The sequence below is a fragment of the Alligator mississippiensis genome, chromosome 3 (genome assembly GCF_030867095.1).
Source record: "Alligator mississippiensis isolate rAllMis1 chromosome 3, rAllMis1, whole genome shotgun sequence".
Taxonomy (NCBI): Eukaryota; Metazoa; Chordata; order Crocodylia; family Alligatoridae; genus Alligator; species Alligator mississippiensis.
The window spans coordinates 20,610,938-20,629,814 of NC_081826.1; the positions used below are offsets into that span (position 1 = coordinate 20,610,938).

At 41.1% G+C, this 18,877-nt stretch overlaps 1 protein-coding gene across 1 annotated transcript in view; it reads left to right on the forward strand.

The window, feature by feature from the left end:
* Positions 1 to 387: 387 nt before the first annotated feature.
* Positions 388 to 18,877, forward strand: part of ATAD2 (ATPase family AAA domain containing 2) — a 55,582-nt gene continuing 37,092 nt past the window's right edge. The window contains exons 1-9 of the mRNA XM_006274409.4: positions 388 to 620; positions 4,937 to 5,079; positions 6,233 to 6,282; positions 8,776 to 8,929; positions 10,190 to 10,292; positions 11,013 to 11,103; positions 14,504 to 14,614; positions 15,699 to 15,816; positions 17,605 to 17,718. Coding sequence (XP_006274471.2) covers positions 465 to 620; positions 4,937 to 5,079; positions 6,233 to 6,282; positions 8,776 to 8,929; positions 10,190 to 10,292; positions 11,013 to 11,103; positions 14,504 to 14,614; positions 15,699 to 15,816; positions 17,605 to 17,718 — 1,040 coding nt within the window. The 5' untranslated portion in view covers positions 388 to 464. The remainder of the gene's footprint in view (positions 621 to 4,936; positions 5,080 to 6,232; positions 6,283 to 8,775; positions 8,930 to 10,189; positions 10,293 to 11,012; positions 11,104 to 14,503; positions 14,615 to 15,698; positions 15,817 to 17,604; positions 17,719 to 18,877) is intronic.

An 18,877-nucleotide genomic window follows, 5' to 3' on the forward strand; every position in this document is an offset into this window, starting at 1 on the left:
CTCACAATGTGTGTGGCACCCCAAAAGGATCTCGAGGCCCCTCAGGGTGCTGTTTGGGAATCAGGGGCTTATGGAGGACTTTTCCAGCGGCCCCAGTGCCAGGGGCAGCTGGAGAGCAGCACGCCCTGCCAGGGGCCGTGGGCGCTGTGGCGGGCGCTGCAGCTTTAAGAGCCAGGCGTTCGAAACCTCCTTTGGCGGGAAGTGGGGGCGGGGCCAGCGCCGCTCGGCTCCACCAATCAGGCGCCGGCAAAACACTTCCCTTCACTTTCACGCGCCAAAAATTCCGAACTTGGCGCTTCACCCTCCCGCTGTCTCCCTCCGCGGCGCGCCCGGGACTACGGCGGGAGGGAAGTCCGCGCGCAGCGAGGGGCGGCGCTGGGGCCGGCGGAGGGATACGGCGGCCGTTCTCGTGGCGCCAGAATTCGGAGCGCGGCGAGGTGGGCGCGGGAGGCGCCGCCGCCGCCATGGTGATGCTGCGCAGCGGCGCGGGGGGCTGCAGGATGTCGCTCCGCACCGCGCTGAACTCCAGCTCTGAGTTCCTGTCGCTCGACTTGCCCTCGTCGCCCGCCCGCCGTGTCCGGACCCGCGCCGGGGCCGCCGCTGCCCGCGCCCAGAGCAGCGTGAGTAGCGCCGGGCCGGGGCTGGGGGAGGGGTGGAGCCCTGCTGCACGTTACATGCATTGCGCAGTTCCCTGCTGAACACTGCAGTCCGTTTCGGCCGGCCACGCGTGCAGAGCGAGCCCCTGCTGCACATTACATGTACTGCGCACTTCCCTGGGGGACACTGCAATCGGTTTTGGCGGCCAGTCGTGCAAAGCGATCCCCCTGCTACACGTTGCACGTATTGCGCAGTTCCCCAGCGAATGGGTGCAGTGACTTTGGACCGGCTGCCCCTGCAGTGTAATGCTCCTGGTGCACGTTACATGCATTGCGTAATTCCATGGTGAACACTGCAGTCCACGTGCAAAGCGAGTCCTTGCTACACGTTACCTGTATGTTGTGGTTCCCCTTGGACCGACCGTGCAAGGGTGAGGCCCTTGCTGCACGTTACATGTATTGCGCACTTCATTGTGGGACACTGCAGTCTATTTCGGCGGCCACATGTGCAAAGCAAGCCTCTTGCTACACGTTACATGTATTACGCAGTTCCCCAGCAAAGTGTGCAGTGATTTTGGATCCATTGGCCATGCAATGCAAAGCCCCTTCTGCGTGTTAGATGTATTGCGCAGTTCCCTAGGGAATGTATGCAGTGATTTTGGACTGGCTGCCGGTGAACATTGCACTCCGTTTCGGCTGGCCACGTTTGCAAGGAGAGCCCCCCGCTAAATGTTACATGTATTGCACAGTTCCCCAGCAAATGTGTGCTGTGATTGTGGACCGGCGGCCCGTGCAATGTAAAGCCCCTGCTGTATGTTGCGTGTATTGAGCAGTTCACTGGGGAACGCTGCAGTCCATTTCGACTGGCCACCAGAGATGTGGGGAGGAAAATTTTCCAGTGCTTTATTTTTCCATGGAAAATTTTCCATTTCTAAAAGGTCGTTGTTTCATAAAATTCATTAGTAATAATGAATGGATGTCAATACAATATTAGGCAAGCTTAGCAGTTTCAAAGTTGTAATTAATGTTTTCAGGTGATTATCCCTAGGAAGTGTGGGAGAAAGTACGTGTATGTTTTATTGATTTGTAAACGGGAGAGTAAATACACTCTCACACACACAATAATCCAAACCAAAAATCAAGTTATGAATTCACCTAATTGGCTGTGCCATACATTCATGTGTGCAAAGTAACAAATTGTGCGAGGAACTAGTGAATCGTGCAGTAAATGTAGACTGGACACAGGTGCAGGATGGTTATCGCACCATCAGCAGGACTCTCTAAAAAGAGCTGACTGGCCACTAAGTTAGTGCTTGAAAATGTGGAACAGCTCCAGATCTGGTTTCTATCCGGCTTTTAATTTGAATGCGTAGCAGGGCTGTAAGACTCGCACAGTGAACGGGGGAATTGTACAGTGTTTGCATAGCGTTTGAACACTAAATGCATAGCACGATTCACCGGTTCATTGTATGATTCTTACTTTGCCCAGCTGGTCAGTATAAAGTAAGGATCGTGTAATTAAATAGTGAATCATGCAGTCAGTTTAGACCAGCTTCCCTGGGCAAAGTAAAGATCACACAATAAACTGGTGAATCACATAATTAATTTAGACCAGCCACCCTTGTAAGGTGAGAGTGGCCCCAAAGGGCAAAGTAATGATCCCATAATGAACTGGTGAATTGCACAGTCAGTTTAGATGGGCCACCCATGCAAAGTCATTATCATGCAATAAAAATGTCTGCCCAGCTCTAAAAAGAGCTGCCGGCTATGAAATTAGTGCTTGAAAATGTGCAACAGCTCTATAGCTGGTTTGTCTCACTTTCTTGTGAATGTATGGCAGAGCTCTTGGGCTTAAAGGCACTGCTGCAGTGGTGCTCAGCCTTTTGACACACCTGGCAGCCCTCATTGGACCACCTCCCTAGCAGTAGTGAATTGAGCAGCACCTCATTTCAAACACTGGTTCTTTGATGACTGCTTACTGCCTTGCAGAGAGGCAGGGCTGCAGCCAGGCAGGGACAAGCCTCAGCCTGTGCTTATCTCTGCACCTCGCAGCATCCTTCAAAAGATCCCGTGGCACCTCAGGGTGCCTTTGCACCCTGTTTGAGAATCACAGCTCCACAGGTACCAAGCTGAACCTCCAGGCTTTATTCTTGTGGGCAGAAGTATGGAGCTCTGGCTCGACCAAAATAAAGACATCTAAACTAGTGACTGTCAGTCAGGGTGCTCTGGCACCTTGTGGGGTCGTAAAATGCTTTCAAAAGCTAAGTGGGGTACCGTGCAAAATTTGTACTGTAAATACACAAACCTATATGTGATGTACAAAACTGTTTGTAGACCTGTACATGATTTGGTCATGATTTACATGATTTACACGATCATGATTTACATGATTTGTAAAGCTATACATGATTTACAAAATAAACCCAGAGATTTCAAATAGGATATTTTAGTATCAAAAACATCCTGGCCTGTTGTGGTCTTTCTGAGGCCTTTGCTACAGAAGAATTGTTACTATTATTTTTCCATAGTGTAAAAAAAATCAAAAACAAGGGAAAGCTAAGATCTTGGATTTTCTGAGCCGTGCCTTATGTCTAACAAAGTTGATCTAAGCTGTTCATAGGTTATGCAGCATACTGATGCTTGGAAGCTGGATCATTTGGTTAGAAGGATTAAATCAGGTCTGTCTCTGTCTCTCTCCCCCCTCTGTATTTAGGATTTCTAGTACATAAAATTCAAACGTCTACAGTTACTTTGCAACCAAACACTTGCAGGCATGATAAGTACTCTGTAAGTCATAAATAATAACTTCCATACGGAGATTTAAAAAATAATTATATGTTTTTAATTAAGTGCAAAATAGTCCCAATTTTAAATCTTTCATATTTCTGAAAACTGAATATATTTTACTTTAAACAGTCCTTGAGCAAGGATGTATGCAAGACCAGGAGGAATGTGTAGAATTTGTCTGTTTTTTTTGAAGGATTTGAAATGGAATGCCTCCCTGAATTCCACCATCACTAGCTCTTAGGTAAACACCACAGCAGTGTGAAATTGAAACTGATACATCAGAGCTAGTTCAGTCTAAAAATATGAGGTCTGTATTGTTGAATATAGCTTTCTCAGTCCTCTCCAGGTCGGGCAGTTCTCATAGTGGCAGAGTCAGGGTCTCGGGCAATAGAGACCCACCAGGTCTCTGCTGTCAGCCAGAACTTGGGATATTCCTCAAAGGAATTTTGCCCCTGCAGCACACATAGAAAGTTCTCTGTTTCTTCGTAGCACAGTTGTCTTGGGCATTTTAATTAAACATCTCTTCCTTTCTGTGGTGGGTTCATAGTTTTCTTTTTAAGAGCTACAAAACTATGAAAGAAGAAAATCTTTGATTTTTTTCTGGGGTGTGTTTAAAGGACAGTACTTTACTTCCCCTTGCTTATCAGAAATAAATGGCAGTTACAGAGAAAACAGTTGGCTGCTGGCCTGTGGACATTTACATCAAGACAGTTAAGCAGGGAAACCAGCTGGCATATATATGCTTGAAATTCATAGCGAGGCAAGTGAGCAGGATACAGGGAAACTTCCTTTACTAAAATCAGGGCAGAAAGGATGGCATTAGTGATCTATTTTTCATAACCCTCTAGCCAAACTCTGTGAATAGGACCACTGTTCCTACAATTTACAGAATGAAAAAGAAAGTTGCTCTGAAGCTTTCTCAATTTGGGGGAAAGGCAAGACCACCTCAAGAGGAAGAATTTTCAGATCTGGGCCATCACATAAGCAGGATTGATACTCAACTTCTGTGAAATGTGCTGGCTCCTGCATCCTTTCTGATACTGTACCAAGAAGTCCTTTATCTCCAGTGGCTTTGCTTTATTTATCATCACTCAGTACTGTCATCTGCACTCAGCATGAGCGCAGCGTCAAGAAGCGTGAGCTAGTAAGATTCAGATATCTGGTCCTTGGAGAAGGAATCCTTCCCTTCCAGCCTGCAGGACTTCCCCCTCCCCCCCCATTGTATGGCTGTTCTTCTTCTGACAACTTGTAGGATACATGCCAACAGATTATCATAGCCCCAGGGCAAGCCTTCCTTCCTCCCCCCCCCCCCCTAGAGAATCTGATAAGGAGCAGCAGTTGCTTATGTTAAGGTAACAAACCATCATGGTAGTTTGGAGGAAATTAAAAAATGTTGTTTTAACTTTAGTTGCCTCACTGAGAGCACTGACACGGAGTCCTTGAGTGAAAATTTGTGGGTAAACTGAATTAACTTTTTAACTGCACACACGCTGTTCAAATGCAAACCCTTATCATTCTTTATTATTATTATTACTATTATTACTATTTTTTAGGAATTTTCTGCTGACAAAGTTGAACGTTGCACTGGACACCGTTTGAGATCAATGAGAAAAAATAACCTGTCATCTTCAGACTCCAGCTTTGACAATAGTATGGAGGTACTAAGTGAGAATGTTAATGGAAGGCACTTTACAAGGTAAAGGTTCTTTCCATGATCCTTAGTCACTATCAAATTAAAATCTAATAATTTTAAAAATCAAGGGTGAAAGAGTAAAAGTATTTCAAATGCTATTCCAGTACCTATGTACTCCCCTCCCAGTTTGTACTTCTACTATCAGTTATTTTTCTTTCTATCAGAAATATTCTCTTAAAATGTTGTTGTAGAGACCTGTACAAATCTGGCAATGGTGAAACAAAATGTACACAATGCACAGAACAAGCTGAGACTATACGTATATATTTTTTTTCAAATCTTCTTGTTAGGAAATTGTGCATTCAATTTTGAGACATTATAATGTATGTGGCATATTGACAGTATCCCTTACAATTTTAAGGTATTAGTCTCTTATTCTGCATTCTTATTTTCAAATGTTTACACTTTCTTAAAATATAACGCTTCCCAGGGTTAAAGTTTTGTCTGCTCAGCTCTGTGGCCTATCTTTGACAGTTTTAGAACAGACTTTTTCATTCACCAGTATTGAATTGACTTATAGATTCTTGCCTAACCAGTTCTCCCATTCAATCTCGGGACAACTTATACTTTAATTGAGAAGGGAATGGAGCCAATGAGCTTTCACTGGGGAGGGCCGCATAGAAATCAAATGGATAAATAAAATGTAATTATTGAAAAATGCTTAGTTGAAACCTACCAGGGATGTTATAATGGTCAAATTAATTTTAATTCAGGAAATGTACAACTGAAATTAACTTTTGTGCTATAACAAATGCTGCTTGTATGAGGATGATGTAGCACCTCTCTTTCTTGGCTTGACTAAAGGAGGTTGTCCAATTCCACAGTTATACATATGCTTCATATCCCAGTCTTTTTGTAATTTTTAGACTTCATCTTTTTTTTTAATTTTAAAACTTAAGTAAGATAAACCAGTGATAACTTTCCAAGCCTTGAAATACAAAGTCCAGACCTTTGAACCTGCATCATTTAGCACTGTTAGGTCCCAATTCTGCTTGTGGTCTCCTGGCTCTATGAAAATTGTAGGTCTCTTGTATGCACAAGCCTAAGTTTTTTAACTTAGGTTCTACTCGTTACCAGCTTTATAAGAAATTAAATGTTCTTGTAGAAAAGGATTAAACTGGTTCAGTAACTTTTAGTTTTTGTTTTCTTTATATAGGCAGTCAGCAAAGCTGCAGGCTGACAAAAAAAATGAAGATTGTAAAGAAGGTAATCCCCCCCTTCCTTTCCAAGTTTGTTAATTAGTTTGATAGTCTATAAAGGGCATGTTTTATTTGTTAGGGTATTTCATTACAGTCAGTGTAGTGCTGAATACACTAACATAGGTGCCAGAAAATGAACTAAGAATTCAAACACCCCCCCCCCCCATCAAATCAGGTATTTTAGTTCTGTCTGGGTTGGCCAGCTTGTCTTGTGTGTCACAAGTGGCATGCGCAGCAGCTGTGTGGGATACATGAGGGTGCTGGGTAAGCCAGCAAGTGACTAGAGTCCCCAAAGCCCCTGCGTGGCTCATGGCTGTCGGCAGGTACACATACGCAATGAGCCATGTTGGGGCTCCACAGACCCCAGTGCAACTGCCTGCCACAGCCAACCTGGGACCACAGTCCAACTGCTTGTGCAGTCCCCATTGTCTACTCTCCTTCCCCCTGCTCCAAGACTACAGGGTTTCCCATCCTTTTCTCTGCTTGCAGGTGGATTTTTTTGCAACAAGCCTGCCATTTTTTGCAAAAAATGTGCAATTGCATATTTGGCATGTCCCTACATATGGCATTGAAGGCAGCACCTTGTCAGGAGGGCAAGACCCTGCTTGTTCTGTCCCATGGGAAATGTGAGCCTGGAAGCTGTTGCTGAGCACATGGCAAAATCATTACTTTTTGGAAGTATCTTGAGAGAGACAGCTGATAAAGGACAGAGAACATCCCCCCCCCAAGCCCTGGGACTCTGTTGCCAAAGGCCACAGGGTGCACAACCTGTACCTGTACAACTAGTACACAGCAGTGTCTTTCCACCTCTTTAAAATGTTTACAAGAAATGCTTCTGTTTTATTTTTATTTCTAATTGTCGGTTCAAGAGATGCAAAGCAGTTAAACAGGTGGCCATCCCCAGAGCACACGGGCCACAGGCAGCCACTGTGTGTGGCATATGAGCTCGAGGCACTCAGTGGAATGGAGGCAGTGGGGGCTCACACCCCTGGCTATGCAGAGTGAAAAGGCAGCAGGTTGCTTGTGCGGGAGGAAGTGTCAGCTCCAAAAGCTGAATTAAGACTTCACTTATCCTGCAGCTGCTACCAAACTTAGGGCTGTGGATCCTCATTCACCATATAAAATTGCAGTAGTTGCAGGACCAAGAAAGGGTTAATCTCGTTCTTGTTGCACTTTCTCTCACTCTGTCTCTCTCAAGTGTCCTGCCACTGCTTGGCTCTGCACGTTTAGAGAATCAAGCTCCCCTGTTATTATTCTGGCACCCCAAGCTACAGACTGTCAGATAGATCTGTGGGGGTCAGGGATCAATGACACTCAGGGTGAGATGGGGCTTAACTTGTGGCATGCCTGCCAGTAAGTTTGACCATAACTGGTTCAGTCAGTTAGTAGAAGTTTAGTAGCTGGGCAGTACAAAGGTGTCTGTTCCAATGCTTCTCTTGGCTTTCATTAGGCAATAGGTTCTGCAATCTGCTTCTGATTGCTTAAAGTATATTATTAATAATTACATTTGAACTAGGGTTAGGCTTAGTGATCAAAATTTTTTTTTCAAATCTCTTTAATTTTCCATTTTTTAAATATATGCCACATTAACTGTGGTCTAGTAGTGGCCATTTCTTTTCCTTTCCATTTTAATAACAACTGTTAATATGAAGTGCCCAGAAATGTGGTGACTGATGCTGGGCATGAATGTTGGTCCAATTTTGGAAAAGCGACTTCAGATGCTCATTTTTCAGGTGCTCAGTTTTGAGACAACTTCATTGCATTGAAAATGTTAAGAGAATCACAGTGTCTCAAACTTAAGACCACCCAGGTTAGGTAGCTGCTTACAATATCTTAATACAAATATTTAAAATTACTTGTAGTAGAATGAGTGAAAGCATCTTAAGAGTAGACTGTAAAACCTATAGGATTGTAATTTGTATTCATTTGTAATTATAGGAATATTTATTTCAGTAAAATAAATCAGAACAAAGGTTGCCTCGAATTCTTGCATAGAGCAGAGAATGGCTATCTAGAGCCTGCAGGCCAGATCCAGCCTGTGAAGGTCCAGTCTGGCCCAGGAGACAGGTGGCACCGTGTTGTCCATCCACTCAGAAGCATGTCCGTCTGCTGTGGTTTGCTGATCTACCGTGTCTGGGCTTATCCTGTATGCAGGGGGGGGGTTGAGACTTGCAACCCACAGCAATGGCATGTTCCAATTTCTGGAGGTGGGCACTCGCAACATGTTGCTGACCCATGCCCTGAAATACAAGCACGCTTAGTTATACCAGATCAATTTTCAAAACTGTTAAACAACTTCATAGATGTTTTCTGAATAGAGAATTTGAACATGTATAAATACAATAGCTTATTGCATTTTAAATTCAAAATTCAATAACTCTAACTTTGTAATTAAACAAAAGCCCAAAGCTGATGGATTTTTTTGCAAGATTATTTTACATATTGTGTGGGGGCAGTGTATTAATTAATATTAGACATCTAGAAATTTTAGTAATTTCAGTCACCAGATCACTGAAGACCAGAGCAGAGGTGAAAGCGGCAGAGCAAGTTCATGAAGAGAGCAGAGATGTGGAGGTCCGTCGCAGCTGCCGAATTAGGCGAAGCCGATATAGTACTACAAACCAATCTGTATTGTTTGACAAACTTATAACAAAGTGAGTGTTGTTCTATCCTGCAAAGTAGGTTAAACAGCTCCTAGAGGCTTACTTCTAAGCATGTCATAGGATTTTCTTTTCTTCAGTATTGCCTGCATTAGAGGCAACATAAAAAATGTTTAATTATTAAAAATGTTTGCTAAAACTAAATTTACTGTAGCAGTTCTTTGCATATTCCTACGTAGGGAATGTATATGCCTCCGTGTACTGCTAAAGTTCCTGGTCTTCCAGGATTCATTACCAATGGGGCTATACAATACCAACTCATAGCATAGGGTGTTCAGAGCCATGGTTATAAAAATGTCTGTGCATCCAACTTCTTTAATTCCTTCTTTGCTGTTAATTGTAGTTAATAGGGCTTTTTCCATGCATGGATGACTCTTGAATCTTGCATATCTCCTGTCTGGTTTTACATATGAGTAAATCATTCCAAGAATAATGGAGCTGCTTAATACAGGGATCCTAAATGTTCTACACTGTCATAGACATCAATAGAGGCTATATCCAGAAGGGATTCTGTAGTATAGCAATTTCTTTGCTTCTGGATCTCCTTCATAACTGAAGAGATTTAATTTCACACCTGGAAAGTTGTGCAGCTCTCCTCAGTATTGTAGCCTTGATGATAAAGGAGGAATTGACTGATTTAGTGACCCATCAGTCCTCGTTCTTTCTTCCTTTAATTTTGGCTTCTGAGCTTTTGGTGTTCTGGAATGTCACTTTTGCAGCTCAGACTGCCACTTTTTTCCAGAAAATTCTCAAAACTTAACAGTAGTTAAAGGGTATAGCTAACAAGTGTTATGAAGAAATAATTTGAGGTTTAGAACAACTGCTAAGGGAAAATAAATATATTTTTTCTCAGAGGGATGCTGTTGACTTCTAATTTTCAGTCAGAAGCATAATTCTTGCAAGGTAACATTAAAATTACTGTAATTGAACCAAGAAAAAACATTAGTTTCTTTTGTTTATAGATTTTTTTTATTTGTTTGTTTATTTATTTTTTTTACACAGCGATGAGAGGGTTTTTGTTTTCTTTTTAAATAAACTATAATTGCAAATGCATATAACTTGTTAGGGAGATTAAAGGGCAAGTATAACACCAAAAAATATTTTTAAACTTTTTTTTTAAATAACTAGCTAATATTTTGACAGTGTAATTTTAAATGCATCAGGTTATACTTTCCTGATTATTAATAGTTGTTTCAGGTATTTTAAATATTCACTGAAGATATTCTTACTCGCATGTCACAATCTTTATAACAGCACTGCAGAAGCAGTCTTGCAAAAAATGGATGACATGAAGAAGATGCGTAGACGCAGAATGATGGACCTGGAAGATCTTGGAGTGTTTAATGATGCAGAAGAGGTAAATATCTGCTCATTCTATTGTAGATGCATATCTAAAGTATCTTTTTAGATATGCATCTTTTAGACAGCCAACTCATTTAATTTTAGTCCTCTTGCATTTTTCTCTATTGTCACAGAGAATAGTCTATCTACATTGATTTCTCAATGACCCTTTAAGCTTTTGAAGACTTAGCCAATCCCCACACAGTCTTTTTCAGACTAAATAATTCCAGTTCTTTCAGCCTTTCCTCATAAATCATGTTTTGCAGGTTTCCAATCATTTTTGTTGCTCCCTTCTGGACTCTTTCCAATCAGTTCACATCTTTCTTGAAGTGTGGGGCTCAAAATTGAACACTATTCTCCAAGTCAGACCTCACCAGTGCTAAATAGAGTGAAACAATCACTTCTATTAATATGGCCCAGTATGCTTTTTGCAACAAGATCTAAATCAATTTTTTTCTCTCAAAACATAATGTCACAATGGTATAGTATAGGACACGGTGAGGCTGCTGGGCATCTGCTTCTGCAAGTGCTGGGCTGGGGGGAGTCATTTGGCTCCCCACACCTGGCAAATTCAAAGCCATGTACCTGGCAGCCATTAATTTAAAGATGTGATGTGATGTGATCCCATTCCACATAATTGCTGTATCTAAGGCATCCGTCCATTGCAGAGGAGTACATACATGCTTAACTTTTTTTTCCAGAACTGTTACTGATCCCCAATATTTTTCATACTTAGGAAAACCTTGATATGTACTCTCGAGGAAAGCAAAAAATGGAGATTCAAAGAACTGATGAAGAAACGACTGATAACCAAGATGGCAGCGCAGGTCAGTGTTTTGTCTTAAGTTTCTTTACTGTGCTTTAATGAAAACATCTACTGTTTGAAGTGATCTGCAGTACAGAAAAAAAACATTCATGTACTATTGTTTGTTACCCTAGCGCATGGATCTTGGGCCATTACTGCAGTTTCTATTGTAATAGGCTCTTTGCAAAAAAACAGCCAAGAGTCTTTGCTCTGAAGAGTATAAAAAAAAAAAAAGTACAGGAGTATAAAAAAAAAAAAAGTACAGGTCAAGAGATGACAAATGAATGGGGTGGGGGAAATAATGCAGACAGTATTTTATTAGCCTAAGCAGTGGAATTTGCTAAATCGGTAGCTAAGCAGTGTGTGTCTGTGTGTGTGGTAAGAATCTTGGCAAAGAGTGTTTTAAGGAGTATAATGAGAGAGATACCTAGGTATTTATGGAAAGCTCTACGTGAGTAATAAAGGTCAGCAGAATCAAAATGCTTTCTTCTCTGCTGAGAAGGAAATTGAACATATGGCCATTGGAGACTTGGTACAGAGGCAGGACTTGGTATCATGATACCGAGTGAGAGATGACAGGAAAACTGCAGGCAGGTCATGTATAGCTTTGAAGAAGAATACTTTAGGTTTGATGCAAGGAAGAGAAGGTGCTAGTGGAGAGAAGCAGAGAGAAGAGACTTGGTCAAAGTGACAAGCTAGAATACTCTTTGCAGTAATGTTCTGGGTTGATTTGGTGGCCTGAGATTCCTTCTCTCCTCTTCACAACTGGAGTAATTGAGATTATGAGAATTTTTTAGAGATGGAACTCTGAGTGTGAAGGAAAGCATGAATTGTAGAATCTGTAGGATCCTATGAAAAATATCAGTGTTTCCAAAGGGAAGTGGGGAAAAGTAACTGGTTAGTGGGTGGGTAGATTTCTTATGGATGGTAATGTATATAACTCTTATCTATCAGTTCAAGTCCTTTGTTAGGAGAATATTTTTAATGTGGTGATGGAAACTTGTTTTAACCAAGTGCAATAACAATACTAGGCAGACAAGGTTCTTTGGATGAATCTGATATCTTTTATTAGACAAACTTAAATAGTTGGGGAAAAAAATTCTTAGCAAGCTTTCGGGTTTAAAAATCCTTCATCATACTGAGGAAGCATCTGCAGTTGGTGTGTACTCTTCCTGGATGGAATGAATAGTAAAGAAGCCAGAGGCTGGGCTGTTATGCATGCAAGCAGGCAGTCAGTGAAGATGTAAATTGAGTCAGTGAGTGAGAGACAGGCTGGGTAGCAGGGTGGGGGAGAGTAGGGGGATGAATGTAGCAAGTAAATAGTGGAGAGGTACCTGGGGAGTTAGGCAGGTTATAATGTATCATGAATCCAATGTCTATTTAGTCCATGATTTTTTTTTGTATCCAGGAGGTTGATGAAGTGAAGTTCATAGGTTCGTCTGTGAAGAGTGTCTTGTAAATTCCCTTTGAGGATTAGGACTAAGAGATTGGAGAGTGATTTTTCTTGTGAGAAATGTGCCCCCACAGGTAACTGGATAGTCTTGTCATTGATAGATTTCCAGTGTGCATTCATTCTGGTGCACAGTTGTTGTTTGGTCTCTCCTATGTATTTTCCATCAGGGCATTTGGTGCGTTGGATGAGGTATATTACATTTCTGAAGGTGCAGCTGTAAGATCCAGGAATACTGATGGCTCTGTTGTGGGGTGTAGTAATTGCAGGGGGTGATGTGTTGTCAGGTTTTGCATTTCTTGTCATGGCATGGTCTGGATCCATTTGGTATGTTCTGGGCTGTAGGAAGTTTTGCTTCTGAGATTAGCGAGGTTCAGTGCTTGTTTGAAGGCTAAGATGTGTGGTTCCGGGAAGATCTGTTTAAGAATAGGGTCTCCTTGTAGTATGGGTTGCAATTGTTTGAGGATTTTCTGTATGGGTTTGAGGGAGGGGCGATATGTGATAACCAGTGGTGTGCGATTCGTGGAGGGTTTTCTTTTGTACTGCAGCAATTCTCACGTGGTATCTGGTGGCTCTTTTGAATGTGCATTCTGTCTCTCTGGAGGAGTGTCCTTGTTGAAGGAAAGCTGTTTTTAAGATTAGTGAGGTGGCAATCCTGGGTGTTCTCAGTGCAAATGCAGTGGTATCTGAGGGCTTGGCTGTACATTACAGCTTTCTTGGTGTGTTTAGGGTGATTGCTGGTTCTGTGCAAATATGTATGTTGATCTGTGGGTTCCTTGCATAACGTGGTCTGTATTTTACCATTCTGGATACTGATCATTGTGTCTAAAAAGGAGATGCTTAGTAGATATCTCCCTTTTCTCTATGGCAGTGTTACCCAGCCTTTTTTGTACTGCAGGTTGGATGGGCAGTGCCAGGTTAGTCTGTGGCCCATATGTGGCCAGTGGGCGTAATTTGGTATGCAGGGCCGTTGCAGCAGGGTGACCTGGCTGTGGGGAGGTGTGCAGCCCAACCCTGATCCATCCACTGGGTTGGGGAGTGGCCTGGCGCCTATCTGGATGTGTGGGGCAGAGTAGCCTCACCCCAATCCAGACTCAGAGGTTGAAGGGGGATAGGTAGCAGCCTGGCCTAATCCAGACATGGAGGGGGGAGGAGGCTGGCCTGATCCTGCTGTGTGGCAATGGCCCAGACTGGGCTAGATCCATCTGTGTGGAGCTTCTACCACTCCCCCACTGCCAATTTTTCTGACCTGTGGGGATCCTCATGGGCCAGATGCCATGGCTGTGCATGCTGGATTTGGCCTATGGGCCTAAGGTTCAGCACCCATGCTTTATGGCATAGAGTTGCAAATTGTGTGGTGTTTTTGTTGTCACAAATATAGTCTATGGCAGACTTAGGCATCAAATTCAGATTTCCAGACTCCTAGTCCTATACTATGTAGCAATAATAACTAAATTTCTTTTTTTTAATTATCTTAGAATTAGAGGAAGTAATTTTTTTGAAGTAATAACATGTCATCGCATTAAAAATAGTCACCTAAAACAAATAACCGTGGGTAAAACTCTGGCTTTTTGAAGCCAGTGATGTTTTTGCTACTGACTTCAGTGAAGCCATGATTTCACCCAGTGCATCTGTGAACATCTCTCTCCACAGATTTCCTTTCCTGGGATATCTCCCTTGTAAGCTGTTCTTTGGGTTCTGCAGTTTTCCAGCTCTGTTCTATAGTGAATACAACAGCGAGCTATGAATTTAGTGCAATTCATTCTAACTCCTGGGTACCAGTCATATCATAACTGATTTTAATCCTTTGCATGTTTTAAATACACACAGAGAATTTCTGTCATTTGTAAGCTAGGCTTATTCAAAACTTTCTGTTAAATCAAATTAGTGTTATTCATAGTATATGTAATAATACAGTGACTTAGTTTAATGAGAAAAAGAGCCCTAAGAGTAAGTCTTCTATCATTTATAGAGTCATCAGAAGAAGGTGAAGACCAAGAAGATGATGATGGAGAAGATAATCAGAAGCGCTATGACCTGAGACAAAGGAAAACAGTTGTACGCTATCAAGCCCCAATGGAAAGTAAGTTGCATGTCTGATTCCACACCCCCCCACCCTTGTCTGTGGTTGGCCATGGGCACTGTTATTTCTTGAAATGAACCATCTCTTTCTTCTCTTTTCCTTTCTTACTTCAGAAATCTCTTAGCTTCACTTATTCTCCACTGTCTTGCCACTCAGCGTGCTCATTACTTTACTCTGCCTACTTTAATTATTGATATACTTATCTGTCCAAAATAGATTTAACTACTATATTTTAAAATACCATGTTGGCATGGTGTGATTCTACAAACATACAGTAAAAGCCCTGTTATCCAGCACCTTAGAAACCAGCATGTTCCATTAACCGGCATGCCAGTCAACATGGCAAAAGCAAAACCGAAAGTGCACACCATGGCATTTCCAGTTTCGCCTAGCCCCCATGGCCCATGGCAGAGCTGCCTGTGCTGCCAAGCCCACATGGTCCGGGGCAAAGCAGCCTGTTCAGGGCCCGTCTCCCTGTCCCCCAGCGCACTGAAACCAGGGAGGGGTGGTTGTGCGCCGGGAGGGGTGGCAGCCCAAACAGGCAAAGACACCTGTTCGGGCCTCTCGGGTAACTAGCATATTTGGTTATCCAGCACCCCCATTCCTCATGGGTGCCAGATAACAGAGCCTTTGCTGTAGGTGCATATATGGGTTGAATTATATGTCAGTAACTGAACAGGTAAAATTTGCATCACATTTTTTTTTTTAACTGTATTTTGAAAGCTACTAATAAATTAATTCTTTACATGCCTGCTATTGCTTTTTAAGACCTTCATTGACAATAAATGTTCTTGAAATAATAGTAGCAAAATCAGTGTGCCAACTGCAATTCAGTAATACAGGTTTCTTTTAAGAAACATCATAAATGAACTGCTTTTGAAAAGCAAATCTAAACAAACAGGATATGCTGACAAAAGAAACTTAATTCCTAGTTACCTCTCTCCTGTGTGGCATAATACTTAAACACATAGAAGCGGAGGGTGAGACCAGTTCACTTACATTTTCTGCTCTTTGTGCTGTTTGCTCAGATAGTTCTACTAGATCTTTGTATCTATCACAAATAAAATGTGCATTCTTTCAATAGAGCCCAGGCATCAAAGAAAGCCCAAGCTATTTTATCCATCCTCCCCATCCCCGGTGAGACGACGATATTCTTTTAGCTCTGCAGGACCGCGAAGTCCTTACTGTAAAAGAATTACAAGGTTTGTATATGTTTTGTAATTTATTTTCATTCATCAAAGTTCATGGCAGGCTCACTGTCAAATGCTAGTTGAAATGACTTCCAAGGTGATAGTAATTATGGAGACATTGCTGTTGACTATATGGGTATAGTTCATTCCGTTTTTCATTCAAAGCAGGGATTCAAAATCTTCAGGCATATCTTTGTTCCTAGAACCATTTTTTCTGAGAAATTCAAGCTCAGTTTACTTGCAATTTTTATTTTTAAAGGAACCATCAAACTTCCCTTTGTTCCAAGTGATTGTTGTTCGAATAATGTAAACTTCAGTTTGCTATATAACTGATGTTAATTGAAAATTTTCTTTTGTGGGCAAGATTTAAAGAAAACAGGAGTCAATGTAACTCTTAATTGTATCAATATTTAGACTACAGGGAGAGAGCCTGGCTTGCAGCTCAGGTAACTGGAGTTATTGTAACACTGGAGTTAATTGCCAGTATCTGTTCCTCCTCTACAAAAAAACACCTAACATGCAATCATTTTGAGTTGCAGTGCTTCTGTAGCGCACAGGAGGCTGAGAATGTAGCACAGGATTTTTCATTGATAGATTGCTTGATACTAGTGTCACTGCCCTTTACAACATCTATGTCTGTAAGTAGTAACTTGGGCATAGTATTTACAGGACTGCATGACCTTGTTGCCATTGTTCGACTCAACACTGAAACAGTACTGTTGGAGCACAGATCTCGGGCACAGAACTGAGTTCTCTCGGGCTGACTTTTTCCTCCACTCCTTTTTCCTGTAGCACTGGTCTTGGTAAAAGCCCTCAGAATACATAAGCTTAGTTGCAAATAAACAGGGGCAGATCGATCAGTAGAGCTTGACACTTTTCTTTTATGCTTCTTTTAAAAACTTGCCTCACAGAGGCAAGTTATAAAAGCCTTACGGTTGATCTGACTTACTTTCAAATAGTTAGAGGTATTTCATAATAGTATTCTCTTTGGACTTCCTCATTAGCATCTGTGTGTGAAGTTTCATATATGATGTAATAGAACTCCAAACTTAAGTAAAAAAAAATATATATCTTTTATTTAAGTGTGTATACACAATTTTTTTTAACTTATGTTTGGAGTTAGCTTAAATATAATAATTTTTTTTATCCTGAAGTTACTGACATATACAAGAGTGTTATAGAGAAATCAAAAAATACATACCCAGGATAATTTACTGTCTGCATCTTTTTCAGTGAAATTATAAAATGTTAAGATGAAAGTACATAATTATGATGCACAGAAAACCAGTACATGGTGTCACTACTGAGCAAAATAAAGCTTGTCCTCCCATCCTGCTCAGGTATATTACACCTACTGTTGAGTATAAGTATCTTGGCCAGAATTTTCAAAAGTGACTAGTAACTTTTTGATGTTCCAATTTTAGATGTCTTAGGTCTTGATTAGAGAAGGTGTCTTCTGAAAATCAGTGTCAATTAACATTAGAAATTGTTTGAAATTTTGGCTGTAGAACATCACCTACTTTAAACATTTTAACTCACTATGTCACTAGGACATTTTTTCTTTCAGTGAGGAATGCTCTCTCTTTCTTCCTCCCCCTTCCTTTCCCCTTCCCCTTTCCCCCTTGCAAATAAAGATGCAACTGGTAGGGGAAAAAACCCACAAAGGAGAGAGACTGCCTTACCTACCAGGTTTCTGCCATGTGGGAATGAACAATTAGCAGCTTTTTATTTTAACTTGTTATGGTGACTACATAGTGACATTTCTTGCTGTTTTTATTTAAATAATTACAATAAATACAGACGGAAACATGCAATCCATAACAGTGATTCTACATCCTCCTCCTCTTCCTCTTCTGATGATGAAGAACGTTTTGAGAGGCGTAAGAAGCGCAGCCGTAACAGAACTTTAAGGAGGTTTGTGTCATTTTAAGTAGTTCCTCCTCTGGCCCGTAAGAGAGAGAATCTGCATGTAAATAAAGCAGTAGTCTCTTAATTCTTACAGAACAGACTTCTAAGTAACCACATCTGTAGGTACGTTTGAGTTTAAAAGGAGCCTGTGAACTTGGAGCCAATTCTAGAAGCCCATCAGAAACTCCTTTTAAAAAAAAAAAAAAAAGATCTCCTTAAGCAGCATGAACTGAGCTTTTTCAGTTTCCTCATGAAAATGCACATTCTTTTCTAATCTTCTGTTTAAAATGGTACTTTTATCAAAGGTGAAGCAGTTGTATACAAAGTACTATAAAATGCAAATGTAAATTGGCTTAAAAACAGCAGTAGTTGGTTGGTAGGTTTTTTTTGTTATAACTTTTTTTGTTACAATGTTCTTTGTTTTTATTGTCAAGTCTAACTAATAGATGTAAAAGTTTCAGGTAGGTGGTCGCTGTGGTTTTCAAAAAGGATGGCATTCCTTTAATGACAATTTGTGAATGATTGCATTCAAGATTCTGTAGGATATCATAACATTAGTATATAAGTAAAATTAGGAGGTTTCCTATGGTCTGTGCAGACAAAAATGTTTGGGATGGAGTAGCAGTTCCAGACTTGCTGGATGGGTTACATGGGTTCACAGTAAACCATGGAAACAGGAAGCACTTGCATTACTATCTCTTTTCTTGAAGCTTGCTTATTTAAATTACTGGAAGAATTGCTTTCATAATTAAAATACTAAAGTAGGATCACAATATGCAAATGTGAAATAAGGAGTTAAGTCAGTTATTGCAGTTCCCACCAATTCCCTAGGGCTGAAATTTTCAAAAGTACCCAAAATAATTTAAAGTGTAAGTCCTCGGAATAGGCTTTTTGAAGGTGCTTCTTCAAAAGATAAATCACCTTTTGAAGGCTTCACCTTCAGATGGAATGGGCTTTTTGAAGGCTGCACCTTCAAAAGGTAAATCACCTTTTGAAGGTGATTTAACTGTGTTAAAATATTTTAATAACTTGAAATGTCTGGAACGGTATTTTTTCCTGTATTGACACTTGGACATTATGAATCTAATTCAGTTTTATTAGCAAAATTCACTCTTATTGCAGGCATATACAAACTTTTGTGTTATTTTCCCAATAAACTATTTGT